The sequence below is a fragment of the Xenopus tropicalis genome, chromosome 6 (assembly GCF_000004195.4).
Source record: "Xenopus tropicalis strain Nigerian chromosome 6, UCB_Xtro_10.0, whole genome shotgun sequence".
Classification (NCBI taxonomy): Eukaryota; Metazoa; Chordata; class Amphibia; order Anura; family Pipidae; genus Xenopus; species Xenopus tropicalis.
Window position 1 is genome coordinate 89095007 of NC_030682.2, and position 27154 is coordinate 89122160.

Sequence of the window (27154 nt, forward strand, 5' to 3'; positions counted from 1 at the left end):
TCGCGTACTCTGAAGGCAGCACCAGTTCCGTCACATAGCGCTGTCTGGTCACGTGGTCTTGACGCACCGCACGTACAGTCTGCACGCCACATGTGAGCTACTGATATAATAAACACTTCCGAAGTAACCGGGTGAGTACTTGTACAAAGAAGGTTGATGGTTGGTCAGGTTTTAGGCAGTATAGTCTATGGTTGCAATGTGTACAGAGGTGGGAATTAAAAAACTATAAATCTCGTAACTCAAACTGGTCAGTGGAAGCCCCGCCTCAACCCAAAATAAATCTTACATGTCCCAGCATAGACTAGCGGCCAGGTTACTATGGCTTCATTATGGTTTCATTAAACCACGATTTTTTTTTTTGAGACATTCTATTTTTTCCAATTTATAGAACTTTTGGTAATGACCACGATAATATCGTTAAAATAGTGCGATTGTTTTGTGGTTTCCATTAACTTCCACAAAAAAAGTTGTATTTTTTGCAAAGACTATGGCCATTTCAGAATTCATTCAAGCTTTGGTGTTGTGACCTTTTTTGGCCAGGTTGGAGCTGTAGAGTGCTATTGAGAGTCCTATTGAAGGCTTTCAAAATCATGCATTGAAGTTTCAAAGCCAGAAAGGTTTTCTCTCCGTTTACGATAGCTCAGATACAAAAATTTTGTGACTTTCGGATCGCAACCACAATATTTTTGTATGACCAAGAAAAGAATTTAAGCACATCAGAAATTATCGTCGTTACTCCAAATCTTTTCCAATTGTGCTTTTGATTCGCGAAAATTGCTGTTCAAATTGGGTCAGTACACACAGGAATTCAAGCACCTGTCACCTTTTTGCCATGCTGCTTTCGAGCAGTTTGTCACTAAAATTCTACATAAAGCATTTAAAAAAGGCAAGGGGGGAAAGGCTAGACCTAATGTTAAAGATGTTTTGTGACTTATAAATATTGTTTTGTGACGTATTTAAATATTTTTGTGTTACCGTTCTTTAACAAAAACCTCCCATTTTGCAGGGATGTGTATCCAGTGAATGTACTAATGGGAAACATTGGTAGACTTTTGTTTATTGTGTGTTATATGGAGAAATCTATTTTTTTAGTTAATCATGTGTTACTTTTTATTCTTGTAACATTTTTTGGATACACTCTTTTCCAGGTATAAAGCAAAGGCACAAAATAATTTATACAAGGGAGCAAAGGTTAAGCCAATGACTTCTCAAATGTCAGATAATGAAGAAATGGAAAGTTATGAAAGTTTCCTCATGAGAAAAGAACAGGCATCAATGCAGGAGGAAGGAGCCAATAAAGAGGATAGTGAGGATGAGGAGCAGGATGAGGATGATGATTGGTATTGGGATAGAACTGATACAAACATGAAGCACTATTCGGCTACAAGAAGTAGTAATCCACAGGTAATTTGCTTTGCCTTGAAGGGAATTAAAAGTAAAATAATTCTTGACATATTACGGTTGCTTATGGCCTGTTGTAATTTGTGTTAAGACATATGATTAGGTGCCATGTAGGCATTAAACATGTTAAGTTTTTTGGTGTACATATTATTTGAATAAACCATTTTACTTTTTGTGTTTTTCATCATACCAGGAGTTATCAGAAAAGGTCTATGTAAATACAGCCATAAGCACTCACAGAAAAGCTGCAAAAGAAACACAGGATTTTCCTTTCTTCTTTTTTGTACACATGTTCTTCAGTATCAGATTTCCTGCTGTCAGAAACATCTTTCAGGGCAGGGGAATGAGTCTTCTCCTCTCTCCCTTTCCCCCTCCCTTCTCTTGCTCCCTCGCCCAACTGTGCTGTGCAGATCTTAGCTACCTGCAGCTAAAGCTGCAGCATGGAAGCTACTGAGACAAAGCTAAAATAGCAGCTTCTATCTTAAACAGAGAGAGGGAGCTTCTAGGACTCTGTACTCAGATATGGTAAAACTTTCTGCTCACTAAATATAGTGTTCTAGCTTGCACTATTGTGGCTAATCTGTTGGCAGTAAAATGCCAAAATGTCTTTCCTTCTCCTTTAATGTTCTTTCACATTCTTATTTAGAAACCACTTTGTTGTGTTCCAGGCTAACAGAAATGACATACAAAGTGGGTCCTCTAAAACCTACACTGTGTCAGATAAAGTTTTACAGAAGTATGAAAATAAAATCAACTTGGGTGAGTACAAATAACAAGCCTTAAGTGTAAGTCCTTAATTTCTGTTCAGTGTCCTTGAAGTGATTTGTGCATATTTCAAACTAGCTGTAATGAGGGTGCAGTTTCGGTTTGACAGATTCTGCTCCCAAAGTGCTTGGTTCTGCATCCTTTTATTGATAATAGCTTGCTTTTTGTTTATTGATATAATGTATGTATATCTTTATTTATAAAGCGCTACTTATGTACGCAGCGCTGTACAGTAGAATTCATTAATACAGACAGGGGGTTAAAGATAATGGATAAATACAAAGTACAACAATAAATACAATAAATACAAAGTGCAGTTGCAATAAGAGTCAGAAACACAAGATGAAGGCGGTCCCTGCCTGTAGAGCTTACAATCTATATGGGAGGGGTAACTAACAGACACAAATAGGCAAATATAAGTGCTATAGGTCACAGTGGGTGACATTACAGTATAAGTGCCAGTTTCCAGATCAGGTGCTGGGCGAGTGCTCCAAAAGGTAGTCTTTAAGTTTAGTTTTAAAAAGACTGAGGGATGATTCTCTCCGGAGGACATCAGGGAGGGAATTCCAAATGTAAGGGGCAGCAAGGCAGAAGGGTTTAAGGCGGGAAACAGCAGTAGTAGTGGGGGGCGCAACCAAACGGTTGCTCTGCGAGGAACGAAGGAGTCGGCCAGGAACGTACGGAGACACCAGGGAAGAGATGTAGTGAGGAGCAGAGGAATGGAGGGCTTTGAAGGTTAAGAGAAGGAGTTTGTAAACTATTCTTTGTTTAACAGAAAGCCATGATAAGGCCTTTAGCAGGGGAAGGGCCTGAACTCTCCTGGATGAGAGGAGGAGAATTCTGGCAGCGGTGTTTAATATAGACTGTAGGGGGGAAAGATGGGAATTAGGGAGGCCGGTTAGCAGCAGGTTACAGTAGTCAAGTCGGGATAGGATGAGGGCATGCATGAGCAGCCTAGCTGTTACAGTAGAAAGAAAGGGCCGGATTTTGGCAATATTGCGTAAGAAAAAGTGACAGGTTTTGACAGTGGTGTTAGTATGGTCAGAGAAGGAGAGACTGGAGTCAAAGATCACCCCCAAACAAAGCATGGAATTGACAGGGTTGATGAGGGTGCCTTCAATAGAGATAGAAAAGGGGGGAGTAGGACCAGGTTTAGGCGGAAAGATCATTAGTTCAGTTTTTGTTAGGTTGAATTTGAGGTGGCGTTGGTTCATCCAATTGGAGATAGCCAGGAGGCAGTTAGAGATTTGAGTCTCAGTTTCAACTGTTAATGAAGGGGTCGAAAAGTAAATTTGGGTATCATCAGCATACAGATGGTATTTGAAGCCAAATGAACGGATAAGATCTCCCAAAGACAGCGTGTAAAGGGAGAACAACAACGGCCCAAGTACAGAGCCTTGGGGTACCCCCACATTAAGAGGAACTGGAGATGAGATTTTGTTAGCATAGGAGACAGTGAATGAACGGTTAGAGAGGTAGGAAGAGATCCAGGATGCAGCCTGACTACGGAGACCAATCGAATGCAGAATTTGCATTAGGAGGGAGTGGTCAACCGTATCAAATATATATAACTATATAAAAAAAATATATAACTTCACTCTTTACAGTTTCTATGCTCTCTAGATGTCTAGTTGCTTATTGTTGTTATATTCACTCCTGTCCAATCACAATATGATAAATATCTGGATAAACACAGAGCTGCAGAGAGCAGACCTTCAACCTATTAAAACATGTTCAGAGGGATGGGAAGGCTAGAGGGAAGTAATGAATGATAGCAGAGGATTCTGGTGCAGCATCACTTCCAAAAATCTGGAAGTTCATTAGGTTGTCCTGCAATCGCACTGGATCATTGTTTGGAAGTGCTGGTGGATTTTACTTACTGGAGAGATAGTGTGTGTATATATATATATATATATATATGTATATGGATGCAACGGCTAGATGTAGTTTCAACAGCTAGCGGAATTTCTATATACACCTGGATGTAATTTGTGATGGTGCTAAATAAAAGCTGCAGTAATAATGTACCCTTAAAAACTTCACTAAGCTTAAAACTATAACAAAGGAACAGTAAAACGAAAAAAATAAAAGTAATGTAATAGACAGCTGCCCTGCACTGGTGAAACTGGTGTGTTTGCTTCAGAAAGACATTCAAAAGTGAAAATGCTTGGTTTACATTGAAGATAACAGATATACTATGTAGAATAGAATGGTGTTCTACAGAGCTTATTTGTAATCCAGTAAATTAAGCTGTGCCATTTATCCTATTTCCAGCTTTGTTGATATAAAATATAGTAGTCTTTCTGAAGAAAACACACAATGTTTACCAGCGCAGGGAAACAGTACATTATATAAATTTAATTGCTTTAACCGTTTTACTGCCAACAAAGTATGGGATACGTTGTGGCAGAAAAAAGGTTTAACTGCCAACAACGTGTCTCATACGTCGTTGGCAGATAAAGGATTCTCCCTACAGCGGTAGCATGTGCCGCCACTGCAGAGAGTTTGTAGCGATGATTGGGCAACGAGCCAGGGGGGCTGTCATGTCGGTCCTGCAATGCGATCGTCGCAGGACCGACCTACAAGCAGCAGACACAATTGCATCGCGTTTGCTGCTTGTTCCTGCTTCCTCCTTCCCTCCCAGCGCTACTGACTTCCTGGTCTAGGACTGCAGCATGGAGGACAGAGCAGCGATCTGATCTTCAGGGCAGGTAAGGCCGATTTTTTTTTTTTTTTTCTCACACACACACTTACATACATTTATACACACTTACATACATTTACACACACTTACAGCACACAATTTAGCAGTTTTTATTTATTTATTTATTTTTTCATTTTTCACACTTATATACACACTTACACATTGTCACACAACTTTTACACATGTACACAACATGTATACACAAACACTTTGTTTTTTTCATTTTACCACTTTGTTCTTAGTTTCTTTTCCCTAAAAACTGCTTATTTTGACAGCGTGACTATTGGATCAGATATTTTGACCACTAATTACACTGTCGTGTGACTTATTTTGTTGTTTCACTGATTTGCACAATTTTTGTGGTTTTATCGCATTTTTATCCCTGTATAAGTGTTCCTAATATGTTTTTAGCATAGCTTTGCTGTGTGTAACTTTGGTGTACAAAATTAACTTTACCTATTTTGAATTAATCAGAATGTGTACTTTTCAAAAATATATGGTTTTCTGGGGGTCTCTGTATAGTTAGGGGGTGTTACAGAACATAATACGCTGACAGGGGGCTCTGTATGCAAAAGTTGATTTGGCAGGCGAGAAATCCATATGCGCTATTTTTATTTTGGGGGTCAGTACATACCACAGACTTTGGTATATCTATGCATATTGGGCATCAAACTGTTAAGTAGACCTTAGGTGTTCCTATTTGGGGTGATTTGCCTTTGTACGCAAGAAATTGTGTGAGTTAAATGGGGCAAATTGCAACATTTTTAGGCGATTTTCTGAAATGTCATAAAAACCACTAACTTTAGGAAAGCTTTGCAGATTGGTACTTTGGTGTAGAAAGGACTCTTTACCCATGTTGGATTTGTCAGAATGTGTACTTTCCAAAACTATATGGTTTTCTGGGTTTTCTGTATAGTTAGGGGGTGTTACGGCACATAATACGTTGACAGGGGGCTTTGTATGCAAAAGCTAAGTTGGCAACCATTTTGCAGTCAGTATATACCACAGACTTGGGTATATCTATGCATATTGGGCATCAAACTGTTCAGTAGACCTTAGGTGTTCCTATTTGGGGTGATTTGCCTTTTTCTGATCTTTATCAAGAAATTTTGAGAGATAAATGCGGCAAAGTGCAACATTTTTATGCGATTTTCTGAAATGTCATAAAAATCTGCAAACTTAGAAAAGCTTTACGGATTGGTACTTTGGAGCAAAAAGAAATGTTTACCCATTATAGATTCGGGGGAATGTGTACTTTCCAAAAATATATGGCTTTCTGGGGTGAGTGTACTTTTTTGTACCATTATCCCACATAAAGGATGTAAATGTATTGATTTTGCAGGAGCTGAAATGATAGATCATATGGGGGTATGTTCCCATTGGGGCCCCTACATGCCACATATTTAGGTAAACCTATACATATTGGGCATCAAACTGTTCAGTGGACCCCTGGTGTTCAAATTTAGGGTGTTTTATCTTGGTACATAACACTATGTGGGAGATAAGATGCTGCAAAGTGGAAGCTTTGAGGGGATTTTTGGAAATGTCATCAAAATTGCTAACTTTAGAAAAGCTTTGCGGCTTGGTATTCTGGAGTTGAAAGACACAGGTAACCATTTTGATAGTTTGGAGTAGACAGACAGTTGTGCCTATTCTGGATTCTGCCGGTGGGATGGCGCTGCGGTTTCCCCAAAATCGTGAAAGTTGCCTTAAGGGGAAACTTCCGCGATTTCGGGGAAATCGTGGCGCTGCATATGCCATCCCACTGGCGATTTAAATTCTCGCCAGTGGGATGGCATTTCGGGTGTGCCACAGCCCTTATATATACTGCTTATTATAGAGTAAGGCTGATGCCACACGGGCGTATTTTTGGCAAGCTGAGAATACACCATGCTGTGCTAGATCTACCCTATCTTGTGCCTGCACCCGAATGAAATACACTCGGGTGCAGGCACATATAGCCGGTATCCACCCAAAATCTAGAGACTTCGTATCTTCGTCGGATATCAGCTACATGTGCCTGCACCCCAGCGTATTTCATTAATTTGGGTGCAGGCACAGGTAGGAGGGTATGGCGATATTTTTGGCAAACGTTTTTTGGCAAGCGTTTTTATTGCACACACAAGGGGCGTGGCCAAAATTTGGGTACTGCGTACTTGTGTTCATGGGGGGCTCCATATAAATAACCTGTGTGGGGCCCCAGAGTTTTTGATGGCGACCCTGGGTAGCTTCAATAGAGAAGCCATTTTTAAAGATAATGATAATTTTTAGGCCAGAGTGAATCCAGTACCACATATTTTTATCATTGTCTACAAGACTAGGTGGGTTTATAGTTATTCTATGTTTATTTTTACATCAAGTGCATTAGGTGCATCAGTTCATAAGCATTTCTGTCTTTGCTTATAAAGATAATCTATATTGTATAGTTGTATAATCATCACAATAATCTTCCTTTGAAGCTGGGTGAAAGCAAATCAAATTAAGGAAATGTTTTAAAATTTGTATATTTTCAGGTAAGCTTTATATTTCTGAATCTGTTCTCAATAAAGTCAGTGAAAAATCCAGGCAGAAGGAGTCAGATACGTGAGTAAAGAAATCAAACCAAAATAAATATTAATATCCTTTTGATATTAGAACTGCAGAATGGAAGAGACAAATAACTTTTTCCCTCTCACCCCTTTGAAACTGGGATAAATAGCTGCCAGTGACTCTGCCTGTTTTTGAACTATAAAAGTTTGTTCCAGTTACAAAAATTTTGCTTACTTTTATGCTTATATATATGACATAGTTGATTTGGGTTGAAAAAAAGACAAAAGTCCATAAAATATAACCCCTCCAAATAAAATCCATTGTTCTGCTGATCGACTGCTGAAGGGGAAAGGGAGGATGATATCACTCCAACTTGCAGCTCAGCAATAAAGTGTGACTGAAGTTTATCAGAGCACAGGTCACATGTCTGTGGCACCCTGGGAAATGAGGAATATAGCTAGCCCCATGTGAAATTTCAAAATTAAATAATTAAAAAAAAAAAAAAAATCTGTTTTTGAAAAAATAATTTTAATGCAGGATTCTGCTGGAGAAGCTCTATTAACTGATGCGTTATGAAAAAAAATAACATGTTTTTCCATGACAATATTCCTTTTAAATAGATCTTAACTGTACATACTGATACCTATGCTAAACTTCTTGTAGATCCTAAGATTACTAAAGCTTTGTATATTTTGTATAATATGCTTGTGTAAGAAATCATCCAAGAACAGGTATGGGATCCCTTATCTGGAAACCCATTATCCAGAAAGTTCTGAATTATGGAAAGGCTGTTTCCCATAGACTCCATTATAAACAAAAAACAAATTTTTTTAAAATGATTTGCTTTTTCTCTATAACAATAAAACAGTACTGTGTACCAACTAAAATGTAGTTAATCCTTATTAGAGGCAAAACAAGCCTATTGGGTTTATTTAATGTTTAAATAATTTTTAGCAGACTTAAGTTATGGAGATCCAAATTACAGAAAGATTCCTTATCCAGAAGACCCCAGGTCCCGAGCATTCTGGATAACAGGTCCCATACCTGTAATAGAATCTGGTATCAAAATGTCATCCGGCAGGATGCCCTCACCGTGAAGAACCACCTACACTGCTTCAATTGAAAGTTTTGTTCCTAAAGTGTAAAGGGATGCCCTCTCAATGTTTGATCTTTTCTAAGGAGAAACATTCCCCTGCTATCTGTTTATAATGTGCTCTAATGTACTTTTAACAAGTAATAATATCCCCTCACAAGCTAATCTAATCAGGGAAAACAACCCCAACCTCCACAGTGTTCTTTATATATCCTCATTTTGCTTATATTATATTTATGGTGTTTATATACACACAGGCTTCTCAGTGGGCTGTTGGTTTGTTTGATTTTTCTCTTTGGGATCAGGAAGTAGAATGTGACTTAGTAGTTTAAAAATTTGTACCAGTTAATGGGATGGTTCACCTTTAAGTTAACTTTGTTACAGGATGACCTATTCTAAGCAACTTTTCAATTTTTATAGTTTTTGAACTATTTGCCCCTTCTTCTACTAAATCTTTGCTTTCAAATTGGGGTCACTGACCCCAACAGTCAAAAACTATTGCTTTATGAGGCTACAATTTTATTGTTATTGTTACTTTTTATAACTTTTTCTATAACTTTTTTTATAACGTTTTTCTATTCAGGTCCTTTCCTATCCCTGGTTGCTAAGGTAATTGGGACCCTAGCAACCAGAAAATAACACTAGCACTTTTCTGTTACCCATTGTAAAAAGAGGGTATACTGAATCTTTAACATAAGCTGAGAATGTAGCTCAATATGACTGCAAATTGCTGGGGCTAGTTCTCAGCTCTATCTAATTGCAATCTTGAAAACTATGTAAGTGTAGATATTGTATTTCATACCCGTTTCTTGTGATAAAGTAATTAGGGCATTTTCAGTGACTTTGTCTGAACTAAACCATATTTTTCCTTATCAGGTACCGAGTTAAAGATAAATCTGACAGAGCAACAGTGGAGCAGGTAAACTTTTATCCTCATAAGCCATTATCACGTAGATATTTATAACTTTTATATTGCTAATTAAATTCCTAGGCCCTTGGCACTTAGATGGTTGCAATAAGTGGGTTTTTTGTGAGAGCCACAATTATCAGAGGCCTGTGTCTTTGCTCATTGCCATTCCCTATTTGATAGACTTGCTGTAATTCATTCACTCCATCTTGTACACTCATTGCTCCACCCTTAAGTACTGCTCTGGATTGCACAACATCTTGTTTTATGGTGATTATTCTTACAGCGACCCACCCATCTTGGGTGGTGTATCTGTAACTTTTGTGTAAGCTGCTGCTGCTGAATTTACCTGTGAGTAAATGGATCAAATTAGGTGCTGGGTATTCTAATAGTAGCTGTAGAGACATGTTGCAGACCTATGATATAAGTGCTCTTACAAGGCACGGTCATAAATATATAAAGCAGTGGTTTGTTTTACACTTTAAAATAAAACAAATATTGAAATTAAATATATTTTTGCATCTTTATACCTGTTATGTCTGTGGTACAGAATTTTGTTACAATGCAATGGTTCTGTTCCTGAGTTTTGATATTGGTTGAGCTTGAAAACCGAACCTTTATTTCAATGGTATAGTTATTCTTCTTTATACCTACCCCTGATTTGTTATTTGGTCTTCCCATTCAGCAAAGTAGGAAGCATTAGAACAAACGGTTGAACTTGATTGCCTTGTCTTTGTAAGAACCTTAGCTGCTAAAATCACTTTTGTTAGCCATTAATAAATAAAGTGAATAACTGCCTGACTTAGTTATCTTTATCTTTATCTGTCATTTTTAAGGTATTGGATCCTAGGACTCGGATGATTCTTTTTAAGATGCTCACAAGAGGGGTCATATCAGAAATCAATGGGTGTATCAGCACTGGCAAAGAAGTATGTTCATTACTTTGTCTGAATTTGATGAATGTGTTTAGTTTGTTCTAAATCTAGAAAAATTATTTCCTAGTTAGTGATGAGGTTACAAATAACCCAATTAATGTGACCTTCCTCTCTTGGCATTTTTTGTATTCTCTTTTTTTTCTGAAGCAAGTGTCATACAAGAATATATATTTAAATATTTTCTCTTTAGTGACTGTTAGGGGAAAAATTATTTGTGTCTTAGTGCGAAATTCATAATGCATGTAGTTGGACAGTTTGCCATTCAAATAATAGCCTTACAGAATTTGAGATTAATACAATTCTTTACTGAATTCTTTACTATGTTTCTAGGCAAATGTGTACCATGCAGGCACTTCATCTGGAGACAGCAGAGCAATCAAAATTTACAAGACATCTATTCTGATGTTTAAGGATCGTGATAAATATGTGAGTGGGGAATTCAGGTGAGGAAATCTGGGAGGATATGCCTTGTTCCTTTTTAAGGGAAAAATCATATAAAAAAATTAGTATCATAGTGTTAGATATTAGTTTGCAGTTGGTCTGTTTTGTGTTATAAGTATTTCTCTTGGCTTTCTCAATAAACTTTCAGCAAGTAGGTTAATTTTTTTTTTTTAAGACTATAATTTTTTTTATTTTTTACAAATCTCTGTCCATAGAAATGTTTAGCTTTGTTTAGGTTTGCCTGTTGCAGAAGCCAGATAACAGTTTAAACTGGGGAGTCACAGTAATTTAGAAATCAAAAAAAGTTGAATTTTTTTTTTATTGCCAGTGTCTGCTTAATAACACTAATAGATTGCCTTCCCCTTTTGACATGTCCACTGCTAATTAAGAAATAAATGTATTTTTTAAGATTTCGTCATGGCTACTGCAAAGGAAATCCAAGGAAAATGGTGAAAACATGGGCAGAAAAAGAAATGAGGAACTTAATAAGGTGTGTATATAAGAAATTGTCCCTAAAGATATTTTGTTTTTCAGATTTATCTTCTAATAATATCATCTATTGCATTGAATATTATTTTACTCATTTACCAAAGTGCAAAGTTAAAATCTGATATTGATGTTTTCAGCCAGCTAATAACAGGAAATTTAGATACCCTAAATACCTTTACATCTATGGGCATATTTATAAAGGCATTGTTTTACCCCATGTGTTTACCCCTAGTGTTAAAAGTTGTGTAAACCTGTCTGTTTTCCTTAACCATGAATAACACCATGTATCACAGTCAGGGAAATAATCATTTACAAGTAGCTGATCACGATAGTTATAGAACACTACTGGGTTATGCCAGGTCTGAGGCAGTCACTTTCAGTGCTATATGTGTCTTTTTTCAATTTAACACTGCTTTTTACACCACAATAACTGTTCAATATTTGGATATACCGTATATGCAAATACAGACAGCTTTAGTACCATATATGATGTTACATAATGTACAGTGGTGTTAAATGCATTACTGCATCAATACCAGGACTTTTTCTTCAAAGAAACCATTTTTTGCAAAAAGTTATTTAATTCAAATTAATAATTTTTCTTTTTTGTGCTCTAATGTTTCTGTTCCCAAACCAAATTCTCTATAACAGTAGGGGGAATGAAGATTCCGTGAGCAAGATTCCTGCTGTTTTGCATACATATAAGGAGAGGTTCTGTTCACTTCTAATGTGCTCCAAAACCATTTTATATTCAATGACAGGGGCTCAATCTAGCAACACTATAAAAGAGCTGTAGGCCCTCTTTCAGTTCCCAGATAAATCTCTTAGAATTTATGGGGGAAAAATGTAAATTAAAAAGTCTGTTTCATCCCATCTGTCCACCGAGGCAGAGATTACTATACTTGACTCAAATTGGATTTTCATTTTTTCATTCTTTAAAAATGTCTAACTGATTTGTACCATGTATTTATGTTAATTATTTACAGGCTGAACACAGCAGGGATCCCTTGCCCAGAGCCTATCATGTTGAGAAGCCACGTGCTTGTTATGGGATTTATTGGGAAAAATGACATGTAAGTAAACAAACATTTAGAGCTGTCTGATTTCACATCAGTTCATTTTAAGTAACTTATCTTTGCCTTTTACACACATACAGTGCATATAAAAGTCTACACACCCCTGATAAAATGTTAGGTTCCTGTGCTGTACAAAAATAAGACACAGATAAATCATTTCAGAACTTTTTCCACCTTTAATGTGACCTATACACTGTACCACTCAATTGAAAAACAAACTGAAATCTATTAGGTGGAGGGAAGAAAACCAAAAAAACTAAAAAAAAAAAAAAAAAAAAGGGGTTGCATAAGTATGCACACCCTTAAACTAATACTCAGCTTGGCACATTTTGACTTTGCAAGATTTGCCCACTCTTCTTTGCAGAAACACTCCAAATCTGTCAGATTCCGAGGGCATCTCCTGTGCACAGCCCTCTTCAGATCACCCCACAGATTTTCAATTGGATTCAGGTATGGGCTCTGGCTGGGCCATTCCAAAACTTTAATCTTCTTCCGGTGAAGCCATTTCTTTGTTAATTTGGATGTATGCTTTGGGTCGTTGTCATGCTGAAAGATAAAGTTCCTCCTTATGTTCAGCTTTCTAGCAGAAGCCTGAAGGTTTTGTGCCAATATTGACTGGTATTTAGAACTGTTTATAATTCCCTCTATCTTAACTAAGGCCCCAGTTCCAGCTGAAGAAAAACAGCCCCAAAGCATGATGCTGCCACCACCATGCTTCACTGTGGGTATGGTGTTCTTTTGGTGATGTGCAGTATTGTTTTTGCACCAAACATATTTTTTGGAATTATGGCCAAAAAGTTCAACCTTGGTTTCATCAGACCATAACACCTTTTCCCACGTGCTTTTGGGAGACTTCAGATGTGTTTTTGCAAAATGTAGCCTGGCTTGGATGTTTTTCTTTTTAAGAAAAGGCTTTCGTCTTGCCACTCTACCCCATAGCCCAGACATATGAAGAATACAGGAGATTGTTGTCACATGTACCCCACAGCCAGTACTTGCCAGATATTCCTGCAGCTCCTTTAATGTTGCTGTAGGCCTCTTGGTAGCCTCCCTGACCAGTTTTCTTCTCGTCTTTTCATCAATTTTGGAGGGATGTCCAGTTCTTGGTAATGTCACTGTTGTGCCATATTTTCTTCACTTGCTGATGACTGTCTTCACTGTGTTCCATGGTATATCTAATGCCTTGGAAATTCTTTTGTACCCTTCTCCTGACAATCCTTTTAACAATGAGATCCCTCTGATGCTTTGGAAACTCTCTGTGGACCATGGCTTTTGCTCTGGGATGCGACTAAAAAAATGTCAAGAAAGACCAACTAGAGCAGCTGAACTTTATTTGGGGTTAATCAGAGGCACTTTAAATGATGGAAGGTGTATGCTGACTCCTATTTAACATGATTTTGAATGTGATTGCTTAATTCTGAACACAGCTACATCCCCATTTAGAAGAGGGTGTGCACACTTATGCAACCACATTATTTTAGTTTTTTTGGTTTTCTTTCCTCCACCTAAAAGATTTCAGGTTGTTTTTCAATTGAGTGGTACAGTTTATAGGTCACATTAAAGGTGGAGAAAGTTCTGAAATGATTTATCTTTGTCTCATTTTTGTACAGCACAGGAACCTGACATTTTACCAGGGGGTGTGTAGACTTTTTATATCCACTGTCTCATAAAGCAGTGCAGGTATTGGATCTATTATTCGGAATGCTTGGCACTTGGGGTTTTACAGATATAGTATGGTGATCCAAATTACAAAAAGGCCCCTTAAATCCACTAAAAATTATTTATAAGTTAGATAAACTAAATCAGATTGTTTTGCCTCCAATATGAATTCATGCAGGTTAGTTACCATCAAATACAAGGTGATGTCTGTGGGAGATGGCCTTCCTGTAATTTGGAGCATTCTGAATAACAGGTTTCTAGATAACTGATCCCATATGTGTATTGTCAATTTGTGGATATTTATCTTAAGTAAGAAACACATTTCTGTATACCCATATCTATACTATATACACATCTGAATTAATAATTCTTACCTACAGAATAGTTCAATATTCAGATTTTTTGTTTTTATACTAATCTTGCTGCATCATGATTTCCCTTTAGGCCTGCACCTCTTCTGAAAAATGCTCCACTATCAGACTCCAAAGCTAGAGAGCTTTACCTAGATATTATACAGTATATGAGGAGAATGTACCAAGATGCAAGGCTTGTACATGCTGATCTCAGTGAGTTTAACATGCTGTAAGTAACTTTAATCCAAAAAAAATTTGCAATTGCAGCTATTTTTGTCTTCTGTCTCTGCTCAGCTTTAATGTCTTTAAAAAGCTCCCTTTAAAACGTTTTGGAGAACTAAAACATAACTAAAGATGTAGGGCAGAAATATTGTCCGTTATGTTTTGCCCAAGGCAACCACAACCCTTTAGCACAGAAAATTTCTGCCTCTAAAGATGCCAAAGCTCCCCATCTTCTTTTCTGCTGCTTCACTGCATGTGCTCTGTGCTGCTGTCAGTTACTGAGCCTAGGGACCAACTCACAATATTGCTGCTATTGAGATGCTGAAACTTTAGGCTGGTATATATGGCAATAAGTAGTACAGTGTATAAAATATTGCATTTTTAGCCATATTCATTTTTAGGGTTTAGTTCTCCAAAATAACATAAATGACAATATAAATTAAATCTTTACATATTTGCAGTTGAAAGCAGAAGTTTGACCACTGTTTTCCAAATTATATATCAATAATAATTAAAATAATAAGGTAACCAAAGATTCTTTTGCTGGTGGTTAGTAAGATTATTGGTTCACAGATTTATAGAATGTAGAGAGAGCGTAGACTAGAGTAAAAATTGCATATATTGTTAAAGGGCATCTCGTGTTAATTAAATATTGAAATATAGTATACATTTTTGTTTTTCGTCACTGTGCTCACCTTATGTTTTGTTATGTTGCTGAGTTTGCGGAATATACTTCTCACTCATTCATGTTTGTCTAAACAATTTGCTATCTATACTAATTTTTAGTATACTGTTGCCTTGCATGCTGCCATGTGTCATGATGATTTGTCCACTGGAGGGCACTGTTCACTCCAAGAAATAAATGCACATATAAATAATTAGGGCTTTCTGTTTATCACTGTTGGAAGAAGGTGTAACTCCTAACAAAGCGATGAGGAATACAATATCTTATATGACAATTATTAGTGTATATTAATTGCCCCTTTTTTTTCTGAATATACAAGCTATCACAATGGAAAGGTGTATATCATCGATGTATCTCAATCAGTTGAACACGATCATCCTCATGCCTTGGAGTTCCTTCGAAAGGATTGTTCTAATATTAATGGTAAGGCTGGTTCTTTTTTATTAACTTACTGTGCTTCTGCCAACTGCTCTGCTTCTGTAGAGCATCACCAATCCCTGAGTATAGCTTTTAGCTATGTAGAATCGTTACACAAGGCCTGTAAAATAACCATTCAGATAAGTAATATAACTTTTTAATTATTTCTTTTGTTTAAATCTGCTGCAAGGCAAATGGGTGAGATATAAAGGAGAATGCTTCTTTTCATATTCCAGTATCTTTAAAACTATAACAGTTTGATCTGTGCAGCCATGTTTTCATATGTCCATAACTTTGTTCTGAGCTTAAGGGGGCCTGACATGATCTGGCCCTTAGCCTCTAATGTACAGGTGATCTCAATGATAGTTCCAGGGACCTGTCTGCTGATTCCTTATGTTTCAACCCCTGACGTTATTATATTGTGGTATTTCTTGGAAATTAATTTTTAATTTGGGAAGCAAAAACCCAGTAGTAGAATTACTAGCAGCACTAGGGTCCAGGATTCAGTTCAAGTTATGGCACAAGGTGTGTACTTTTACTCCTTTCATACTTGAAAAAGCATGATATTGACCTTGGATTGCTCTGCACTCCACTGGAGCAGGGATGAGCAGTCTTTGTGGAGGTACGGCTGATTATGTCAGTGCTATATAAATAAAGCGTAATAGAAAAGAAATTTATATTAATAATCTGCAGACAAAAGGCATAGCCACCAGTATATGGTACATTATTTGCTTTCATCCAGATCCCACACTATAAAAATTTAATTGCGAAAATAAAAGGAACATAGTAAAGCACACAGTGACATTAACATAGGTCTTGGGCTTGAATGGAGTAACATTCTGGCGATAGGACAAGATAATGTTTTTGTGAATCAAGGTAATCATGGTTGCCATACACTATATTTGCCTGCTTTACGTCTAGTTCTTGGCCCTGATTGCTGAGCAGAAGCGCATAGGGAGAGCTCTGCCTTAGATTTGGAATGGGATGCTGACATTCAGTGCATCCCTAGTATTTACACCCAAAGCTTTCAAGAACATTATCATTATCCTCTTCAAATGGTTCATTTCCGAATAACATATTGTTTAGTATTGATATTGATCAAACACTGGTTCCTCTTTGACAGATTTCTTTGTCAAATATGGCGTTGCAGTAATGACGGTGCGAGAACTGTTTGAGTTTATAACAGACCCATCAATTACTATGGACAATATGGATGCTTACTTGGAGAAGGTATTACATTAAATTCTATATTCTTTGCATGATATAAAACGGATCTGTATAAAGGTTGCAGTTTAGGTGTAACATGATGTCCTTTAGAAGATAGTACAGGCTGTTGATTTTTCAGGACCAAAAGCTGTAATATGCCTGAATGGATTTTTGGAAGTGCCTACCAGTCAAATCTTAAAGGAGACATTTTATATAAAATTCATATTCAGTTATAATATTCATCCTCCCTCAAAATGTGAAATGATGCAGAAAGAAAGATGTTTTGAAAGCATTTTACCTCCTAAAACTGTCATTATATGAGAGTTGCACACACAACCTCTCTAATCAGAAGCCCAAGCAAAATGAAACATAGGAGTGTCGCTTCAGTCTTCCACAGGAAGTGGGAACAGCACAGACACAGAAGGAGGAAACTGGGAGGGCTTTACTCAACATTATCAGGGAAAACCCCTCCCAGTTTCCTCCTTCTGTGTCTCTCTGCTTGTGCTGCTGCCAGGGGAGGGGGGAGTGAGCAGAGCAGGAACAGACTGCCTGTGACATCGCAAAGCCCTGCCCACCCTATGCATATTCACTGCACTTTAAGTAGCTGAGGCTGCCTTACCAAAGTCTATCAGGGCCAGCAGCTCCCAGCCACATACTGAACAGTCTAAACTGGAAGCTGGCAAAAGGTCTTGGTAGAGAACAGTTTTCAAGCAGTTATGGACATATTTGAACCCAAAGGTATTAAAATAAAAGCACTTCTATTTTACATGGTTTAGTGCATTGTAAAAATGTATGGTATAGATCCCCTTTAACTAGACTGCTACCACATCCTATGGATTCCTATGTATGATAATCAACACAGTGCAATAAAGACTTTGCATATGCCATCTATGACCAGGCTGAATATGAGAGCCTGCTGTCTGATCCTTTGGGTTTGTATCTGACACCAGTAACTGGTCTGTGGTACCTGGGAAATGCCTAGTCTAAAATTTTGGGGGACCTGATTGTAGGCTTTTAACCACAAAAGGGGGACAGTTGATTTAAAAGTTTCTAGTAAAACAGAAAGATAAGCATACAATACATATTTTTTTGTATTTGCTTTTGGCATTTTCCATTTTAATATGATAATCAAATCTACTTGTATAATTTAACATATATCTGAATTCTGCAGGTAATGGAGATAGCTGTTGATCGGACAGAGGAAGAGAGATCTAGCCAAGATAAGGTTGATGAAGAAGTAAGTAACTAGAATACTTTGGCAACTAAAATTCCTTATATATAAAACATTGTTACTAATTTTTTAATAACTTATGGCCAGGAAGGAGACGTGTTTCCTTTCTCTCCCAGACATTTCACCTATGCTTCATACTCTCATTGACATTGTAGGTGTTTATGAAGGCATACATTCCTAGAACTCTAAATGAGGTAAAAAATTATGAGAGAGATGTAGATACAATGCAGAAGCTGAAAGAAGAAGACATGGCCCTTAACACACAACAGGATAACGTAAGTTTTTGACTGTGTTATGTCCCACATTAAACTTATGCTACATATCAGTGTATAATGTTCTACTTAATATACTTTATATTTCATCCAAGTGGATTAAAACAATATAGTAATGTGCCGCAGGATTCACTGGCTGCACTCTCTGATAGCAATGAATATATGAGCTACCATTCCATCTGTTGTAATAGCAATTATGTGTAGCAGCAATATTTGATGAACAGTGCTAGATTGCTTGCTTTGCTTTAGAGGAGGAGTAAAGGTACACGAAAATGCAGGGCCATAATAATAAATGTAATTCCTTAAATTATGACAGTAAACCTTTAGGCACCCACACCTATCCATACTCCTCTGAAATAAAATGTGTCCCTCTCGCATATACAGATGCTGTGCTTTCATTAGGGTAGTGGCACACAAGGTGTTTTGATCGGCATGGTCCTTGAGCTCATCAGTCACTTGGAAGCATTTAGTGGGTTGCCATTAGACACCCACCTATAACTCCTTATTGGTGTGGGCAGGGTTACATCCACAGTGAGGTGCACTCCATTATAGGAGTAAATAGGCAAACATGACAGACAAAGGGGCAGATTTATTAAAATGAAATTAGAGCTTACTACATAAAAACTCACCCATGTTCTATTCATTCCTATGGGATTTTTAGAAGTGTATTTATCAGAGTGGAAGTTAGAGCTCACTAGTTGATAAATGTTCTTAAAATCCCATAGGAATAAATAGAACATTGTGAGTTTTTATGTAGTAAGCTCTAAACTCATTTTGACAAATCTGCCCCTTTGTCCTGTTTGCAAAATGAAGAAAACAAATTTGCTTTTCTCACTTTGCATGATGTCCTGTCATTGATTAAAGGAGGCAGATGACATTGTAATAATGTCTGGTTGCAACTAAGGGCTGTGACACAAGAAGAGATTAGTCCCTTGTCGCGGGTGACTAATCTCCCTGAAATGCCGTCCCACCGGCTAGAATGTAAATCGCTGGCGGGATGGCATAGGCGGCAGCACGATTTGCCGAAGTCACAGAAGTTTTCCTCTCTCAGCCCTAAAGTTAAATTTATTTCTCTGACATGTTTTTTGCCACATGCAGATTCTCTACCAGACAGTGACTGGACTGAAGAAAGACTTGTCAGGTGCTGAAACGGTAAGAAGACCTATCTATGCTTCCATGGCTATACTTTTCCCAATTTTAGCACGATTGTTTTTGGAAAATGCAGAAAACTAAAGCGGTGTCTAAGTTGGTGTGATACTGCGTAGTTACTGAAAGAATAGTCTTTTAGACAATCGTAGACAAAATATTAGCAGTATACTGACACCTGAAATCAAACATTTTAACATACTGTATAACATATTTGGGCATCAGGAAGCATTAGAAGCTATAACTGACAGGTTGGGAAGGGACAGTCAAGTTGGCAAAACAGTCCGTTTAAGAACTATAGGTAACAATTACATAGAAAAGCAGGGAAAAACAATTAACATGACCTATAGATACACTTTTATGTACATGTAGATTTTGAAAAGTAATTTTTCAGTGTCGGTTTCACTTTAAACTCATTGTTATTTAACCATAAAAGATTTCTTTTCCTGGCTTCATCTTCATTTAAAGGAGAAAGAAAAGTAAAAACTAAGTAAGCTTTATCAGAAAGGTCTATGTAAATACAGCCATAAGCACTCACAGAAATGCTGCACTGAGTCCTCTGTCAAAAGATTTCTTGTGTCTGTAATTCATGTGCCAGAGACACGCAGCTCTCTGCTCTTTCCCCTCTCCTGCTCCCCCCTCCCTCAAGAATGCTAAGAACTTACTCCCCCCCCCCTTAGGAATGTGGATCTGAGCCAATCGGCAGGAAGCTGACTCTTAGGGCCAGATTCATGAAATCACGGTAAGAAGACCTATCTATGCTTCCATGGCTATACTTTTCCCAATTTTAGCACGATTGTTTTTGGAAAATGCAGAAAACTAAAGCGGTGTCTAAGTTGGTGTGATACTGCGTAGTTACTGAAAGAATAGTCTTTTAGACAATCGTAGACAAAATATTAGCAGTATACTGACACCTGAAATCAAACATTTTAACATACTGTATAACATATTTGGGCATCAGGAAGCATTAGAAGCTATAACTGACAGGTTGGGAAGGGACAGTCAAGTTGGCAAAACAGTCCGTTTAAGAACTATAGGTAACAATTACATAGAAAAGCAGGGAAAAACAATTAACATGACCTATAGATACACTTTTATGTACATGTAGATTTTGAAAAGTAATTTTTCAGTGTCGGTTTCACTTTAAACTCATTGTTATTTAACCATAAAAGATTTCTTTTCCTGGCTTCATCTTCATTTAAAGGAGAAAGAAAAGTAAAAACTAAGTAAGCTTTATCAGAAAGGTCTATGTAAATACAGCCATAAGCACTCACAGAAATGCTGCACTGAGTCCTCTGTCAAAAGATTTCTTGTGTCTGTAATTCATGTGCCAGAGACACGCAGCTCTCTGCTCTTTCCCCTCTCCTGCTCCCCCCTCCCTCAAGAATGCTAAGAACTTACTCCCCCCCCCCTTAGGAATGTGGATCTGAGCCAATCGGCAGGAAGCTGACTCTTAGGGCCAGATTCATGAAATCACGAGTTCAAATCCCGAATAGGATAAATTTGGATTGGATACGATAATTTCTTAAGATCGCAAATATCATGAATATGCTTACAAAAAAATCACAATAATATCGTATTGGCGATCCGAAAGTCACGAAATTTTCGTACTGAACGATCGTAAAATGCAGGAAAACCTTTCCGACTTTGTTCCTTCTGTGCATGATTTTGGAAGCCTCCAATAGGAATCCATGGCATTCTGCAGCTCCAACCTGGCCAAAGGAAAGTATCAGTAACGATTTTGTCGCACAAATTTTGTCGCAAAATATGAAAAAGTCGTGCAAGCGTTGAAAAAAGTCGCCAAAAATACGCTCGGAGTGTTCGTGGATTAGTAAATCTGCCCCATAGTCTAACTAACTGAGCATGTACACTTGGTATCAGTCTCGGTGCAGGAGTGAGGCATTATGGGAACTTTCTTTACACAGCTCAGCGTTTAATCTTCCTGTTTGGCTTCTGATCATCTGAACAGGTGAAATATGGGGAGACTATTGAGACAACTGAAGGTATGCCTGCAGCTTGAGATTAACTCTTTATTAGCCTTTCCTTCTCCTTTAATGGGATAGTTGTGTTGGGTTGAAAACCCCAACATACTGTTCTTCGACTTTGGCTTATTCTTCCGCTTCTTCTTCTTATTCTGCGCCCCTCATTTTCTAAACGCTACTCCTCCTACAGTTTTAGGGGTACAACACCCAATCTCCACACTTCTTCACCCTATAGCGGAGCAGGTTGCTTGTGCTTTTCTAAGCGATCCCGCCCCCCGTCTTTTTGTGGCCAATTTCTCCATTGACTTTGACAGGGAAGATTTTCAAACTGCTGCCACACTTACAGCTTTAAAGCTACACCCCCCAAACTTGAATAACATAATAATGGGGTCACCCCGAATGAAACAGCGACATTTGTTGGATGACCCCAAAGTGGGAGGGGCCAACAACAGCCAATCAAATTTCACCCTTTGACTTTAATGGGGAAATTGAAACTGCTGCCAATCTTACAGCTTTGAGGCTACACTCCTCAAACTTGAATCATATAGTCATGAGGTCAGCCTGAATGAAAATATGATGATTGCTGGATGCCCAAAAGTGGGCGGAGCTGTGAACAGCCAATCAGATTTTACCTATTGATTTGGCGGAAATTCAACTTGCTGCCATTCTCACAGTAATAACAGCAGGGTCCCCAAACTTTGCAGAGTTAGGCACCAGGTAACTGTGGTTTAAGGTAAGAAAAAGTGGGCGGAGCCACCAACAGCCAATCAGATTTTACCTATTGACTTTCAATGGGAAAATTCAATCTGCTGCCATTCTCACAGTATTAACACCAGGATCCCCAAACTTTTCACAGTTGGTCACAAGAGGACTGCAGTTTTAGTTTTGAAAAAGTGGGTGGGGCCACCAACAGCCAATCAAATTTCACCTATTGAATTTTATTGGTTAGGTGCCAGGGTTTGCAAACTTTGCACAGTCAGTCACTGCGTGACTTCGTACTCAAGGTTAAAAAAAGTGGGTGGGGCCGCCAAAAGCCAATCACATTTCTTTTATTTTCAGTGGGGAAATTTTAACTGCTGCCATTCTCACATATTTAATGTCAGGGTCCCCACACGTTGCACAGTTTGTCACTGAGTGACTATGTTCCAAGTTTACAAAAGTGGGCAGGGCCTACAACCAATCAGATTTAATCTATAGGCTTCATAAATTTAAACTGCGGCCATTCTTTAAATATTAATACTAAGGTCTCCAAACTTTGCAGAGCTAGTCACCTGGTAACTGGGGTTCAGAGTTAGAAAAAGTCAATCAGATTTTAACTATTGATTTTCAATAGGGAAATTCAACCTGCTGCCATTCTCACAGTATTAACCCCAGGGTCACTAGGGGATTGCATTTTTAGGTTTTAAAAAGTGGAGGGAGCCACCAACAGCCAATCAGACTTCACCTACTGAATTTTTTTGGTTTAAATTTAAAATGCTATCTTTCTCACACTATTTATGTCAGGGTTCATCCCAAACTTTGGGATGATTACATATTCAGGGTTAGAACAAGTGGGAGGAGCCACCAACAGCAAATCCATTTCCACCCATTAGATTTCATTGGTTTATATTTAAACTGAAGCCATGATTTAAATATTAATTCCAGGGTTGTTAAAGTTTCCAGAGTTAGTCACTGGGTATTTGCCGTTCAACGTTAGAAAAAAGTGGGCGGAGCCATCAACAGCCAATCACATTTCACTTATTTACTTTCAATGGTGAAGTGTAAAATGCTGTCAGTCTCACAATTTTTATGCCTGAGTCCCCAAAACTTGCAAAGTTGTTCACTGGGGGACTGCAGTTCAAAAATAGGAAAAGTGGGTTGGGTCACTTACAGCCAATCAGATTTCATCCATTGAATTTTATTGGTTTAAATTTAAAATGCTGTCATTCTCACACTATTTATGTCAGGGTGCCCACTGTTTGTCACTGGGTGACTTCGACTCAGGGTTAGAAAAAGTGGGCACACCCACCAACCACCTATCACAATTCACCTATTGACTTTTATTGGTTTAAATTTTAACTGCTGCCGTTCTTTAACTATTAATCCTAGGGTTCCTAAACTTTGCAGAGTTAGTCACTGGGTAACTGCAGTTCCAGTTTAGAAAAAGTCACTTGTTGACTTTCAGTGGGTAAATTTAAGTTACTGCCATTCAGACACTATTAAAACCAGGGTCCCCAAACTTTGCACAGTGGTTTTTACTATAAAACTGTGGTCCAAGGTTAGAGAAAGTGGGCGGAGCCCATTCAGTGACTTCATGTTTTTCAAGCCAACATGAAGTTTTTTCTCAAACTTCCCTTTCTAGTTTAAAAATGTCCTCCTGACCTAAATAAAAAGCGATCATCTCTGGTTTGTATTCCTGTGCTATTTCCAAGATTCCTTCAGGCAACCAACAAACCGCTAACCTGAAACTAAACAGCATGGATATTTATATATACAGAGCCAGGGTTTCTAACTGCACATATGCTTCAGTGAGAGCTCAGCCATATTAGTAAATCGAATTAACTATAGCTAACAAGTAGAAACTTTAAACAAATAAATAGGATTTGGTGTGATTTAGATAGTTTGTGTCAGTGCAGCTCCGTTCAGATCAATAGACCGGAAGTAAAATGACTACGAATCCTTGGAGAGGAAAGTGTGCTATGAATAGCTATAAATTTTGCAGGTTGAGTCTCTGATTGCATTTTTGCATTGTATTTATATATTTGCATTGTATTTATATATTTGATCAGCTCATCTGTAGAAACTTACTTCATCTACTTTCTCTATGTAGCATTTAATGTAGTCTGTAAATTCTGTAAACCTAGTTTGTTTGTGTGTAGGTTCCAGCCTTGCTTCAGAGTAGTAATCTTGAAGGGCAGCTGGGATCAGACTCTGATGATGATGATGATGATGATGATGATGATAGTGCTAAAGATTCTGCATCAGATTCAGATGAAGAAATACATCCCAAAGATCAGGAGTCTCAGCCAGCAACGGACAAAAAGGTTTGTATAAATACATATCATATGGTGTAATAACTATACTCAACACATCTCCCACTTGACCAGGGGTAAGAAGTAGTGATGAGCGAATTGGTGTTTTTTACACAGCAACATTTTTATGCGCAACTTTTTTTCTTACTCCAAATGCATTAAAGTCAATGGGCATTTTTGTGTGGCAACTTTTTTTTTCTTGTCAAATTTTATCACGGCAAAAATTTGCCCATGGAGAAATGTGGAATTTCGTTGTGAAAAAATTCGCTCATCACTAGTAAAAAGCTGTATAGACTATACAATTTCTTTTACTCTGAATGAAACTGGGTATTGAGAACAGTCAACAAGTCCCCATTTTAGAGTAGTTCACCTTTAAGTCAACTTAGCATGTTTTAAGAATGCCAATTCTTCGTTTTTTAGTTATTTACTGACTTCTTCTGACTCTTCCCAGCTTTCAAATGAGGTCATGGCCCCCCGGAAGCCAAAAAACATTATTATTGTTACTTTTTATTACTAATATTTCTATTTGGGCCTATCTTATTCACATTTCAGTTTCTCATTTAAACCACTGCCTGGTTGTTAGGGTAATTTAGACTACAAATAATAAAACTAAAACTAAAGGGGAACTAAACCCTACAAATTAATATAGCTGTAAATGTCATATTTTCTATACTGAACTTACTACACCAGCCTAAAGGTTTAGCATCTCTATATTAGTAATGATGCCGGCCTTTACAGTTGTCACAGGAGCACCCCATCTTGGATTTTATTAGGAATGTCAGTGACACTCACATGCTCAATGTGCTCTGAACAGCTGCTGCGAAGCTAAGCCTAGGGGCTGTCACAAATGAGCAAGCAGAAAATGAGACTGGCTTGTCATATGCTGTTGCTACACGGCTAATTATTAAATTCTGATGTTAATTTCACTGGTTTTAGACCTGCCATGTAATGAGACTCTGAATAAAATGCTAATCAGCCTTGTATCATGACATTTATATTCTGTATGTAGAGTATATTGGGAGTCAGTCCCTAAGCTCAGTAACTGACAGCAGCACAGAGCATGTGCAGTGAATTAGCAGAAAATTAAATGGGGAGCTGCTGGGGGCATTTCAGAGGCACCGATTTTTCCTGTAAAAGGGCCGTAGTTGCCTTGAGCTGGAACAGAAGGCCAAACATAATGTACAGCATTTCTTTCCTACTTCTTTAGTTAATCCCTTGTTCTCCTTTAACATTGTAAGTGCAAGGCATTTTGCCAATATCTACATGGTTTATTAGAATGGGATACATCCCTCTTATTTCCCTTCTGCCATGGCAATAGGTGCCAGTAAGGAATACAGTAACATTTTATCTATAGAGTTACTTTACTGAAACTAGGGGTTAGCTTGGGTCACAGAGAACTTCTTTAACACTCATATATCAGGCTTAGGTAGTGGTCATTTAATATTATTGCTTGTATTTTCTGCTTTAACAGTAATCCTTTTATATTCTGCCAAGTCTTCCCCCCACCCACTGACACCAGATTTTGGAGCAGACATGGTATGAATTCCAGTATTTCCCTGTGGTTTTATGTCTTGTGATCAGTCGTTAATCCTGTCTTTTCATCACTTTTCAATAGGAAAGGAAAAAGATGGTTAAAGAAGCCCAGCGAGAGAAAAGGAAAAACAAGGTTCCAAAGCATGTGAAGAAAAGAAAAGAGAGAGTAGCAAAGATGAAGAAAGGGAAATAGACTAAGATTTTAGACAAAATAAAATAAGTCAAGGGCAACCTGGTTTATAAGATATCAATCTATTCATCTTACAGATGAACTGGGAGCATTACACTGTGTGTACATGCATGTGGTGCATAGAACTACATTCTTCTCAGAACTTTAGGAAAGTATTCAGTGTACATCAGCTTACACTAAGTCATTCATTGTAGCTGCTCATGTTGGCTACTTCACAATTTTTACTCATGCAGCATGATTGATTTATTCCCTAGATATACCGGCTGAACAATTAGCAGTGGTGTCTGCAATAATGGAGTGTGAATTTAATTATTTTAAGCTGTGTGTATATATTAACTCATAGAGCCATAATGGGGCATTATTCCTCAGGAATCCACTAAGTAGGGCACCTTTAGATGCAATCCCACCACCCTGATTGTACAGAAATAAAACCTCTGTATAATGAAGTCATAGCATGCATGCCAAAGACAAAAGTTGTAGGGATGAAGGGGGCTAAGCACTATTTATTTGGGCCATGCACAGGGCTGGACTGGACTTCAAAATAGACCCTGGCATGTCAAGTACACAGAGGCCAAAACAGCCTTCACCAGCCCAATATATAGTGACTGACTGTGGCATCTTACAGCAGCCCCTCTGGCATTTGCCTTTCCGGGCCTGACCATGCAGAACATTTGCAGGCTTTTATATACATAAGATATAATTAATCATCATTGTGGACAAACAATCCTGTTGGGTTTATTTAATGTTTAAATTATTTTATTTAGTAGACTTAAGGTATGGGGCAAATCCCCCTACCAGGAAAACCCCAGGCCCCAAACATTCTGGATAACAGGTCCCATTAATGAAGAAACAGTAGTGCCTTTTTTTCAGCCTATCATGTTGCCAATAAATTATATTGTTATTCTAA

At 37.9% G+C, this 27154-nt stretch overlaps 1 protein-coding gene across 2 annotated transcripts; it reads left to right on the top strand.

The window, feature by feature from the left end:
* The first annotated feature begins 38 nt into the window (after positions 1-38).
* Positions 39-27154, top strand: riok1 (RIO kinase 1). Of its 2 annotated transcripts, none has more exons than XM_004915294.2 (17): positions 39-131; positions 1149-1404; positions 2070-2160; positions 7384-7453; positions 9369-9411; positions 10236-10328; positions 10665-10777; positions 11185-11265; positions 12251-12337; positions 14444-14581; positions 15579-15682; positions 16800-16906; positions 18054-18119; positions 18269-18388; positions 19484-19537; positions 24372-24536; positions 26140-27154. In XM_004915294.2, exons 2-17 carry the CDS (start codon positions 1201-1203, stop codon positions 26248-26250), a joined length of 1647 nt encoding a protein of 548 aa, XP_004915351.1. In that variant the 5' UTR covers positions 39-131; positions 1149-1200; the 3' UTR covers positions 26251-27154. The 2 variants fall into 2 exon arrangements, with proteins under 2 accessions (XP_004915351.1, XP_002932721.2); XM_002932675.5 differs by lacking the exon at positions 39-131 and adding an exon at positions 691-790.

Excerpts from the sequence above, each read along its gene's own strand:
- riok1 (XM_004915294.2), top strand. The coding sequence starts at position 1,201 with ATGACTTCTCAAATGTCAGATAATGAAGAAATGGAAAGTTATGAAAGT. Across the intron at positions 1,405-2,069 it reads CAAGAAGTAGTAATCCACAG|GCTAACAGAAATGACATACA; the intron begins GTAATTTGCTTT and ends GTTGTGTTCCAG. Across the intron at positions 16,907-18,053 it reads TGGATGCTTACTTGGAGAAG|GTAATGGAGATAGCTGTTGA; the intron begins GTATTACATTAA and ends TGAATTCTGCAG.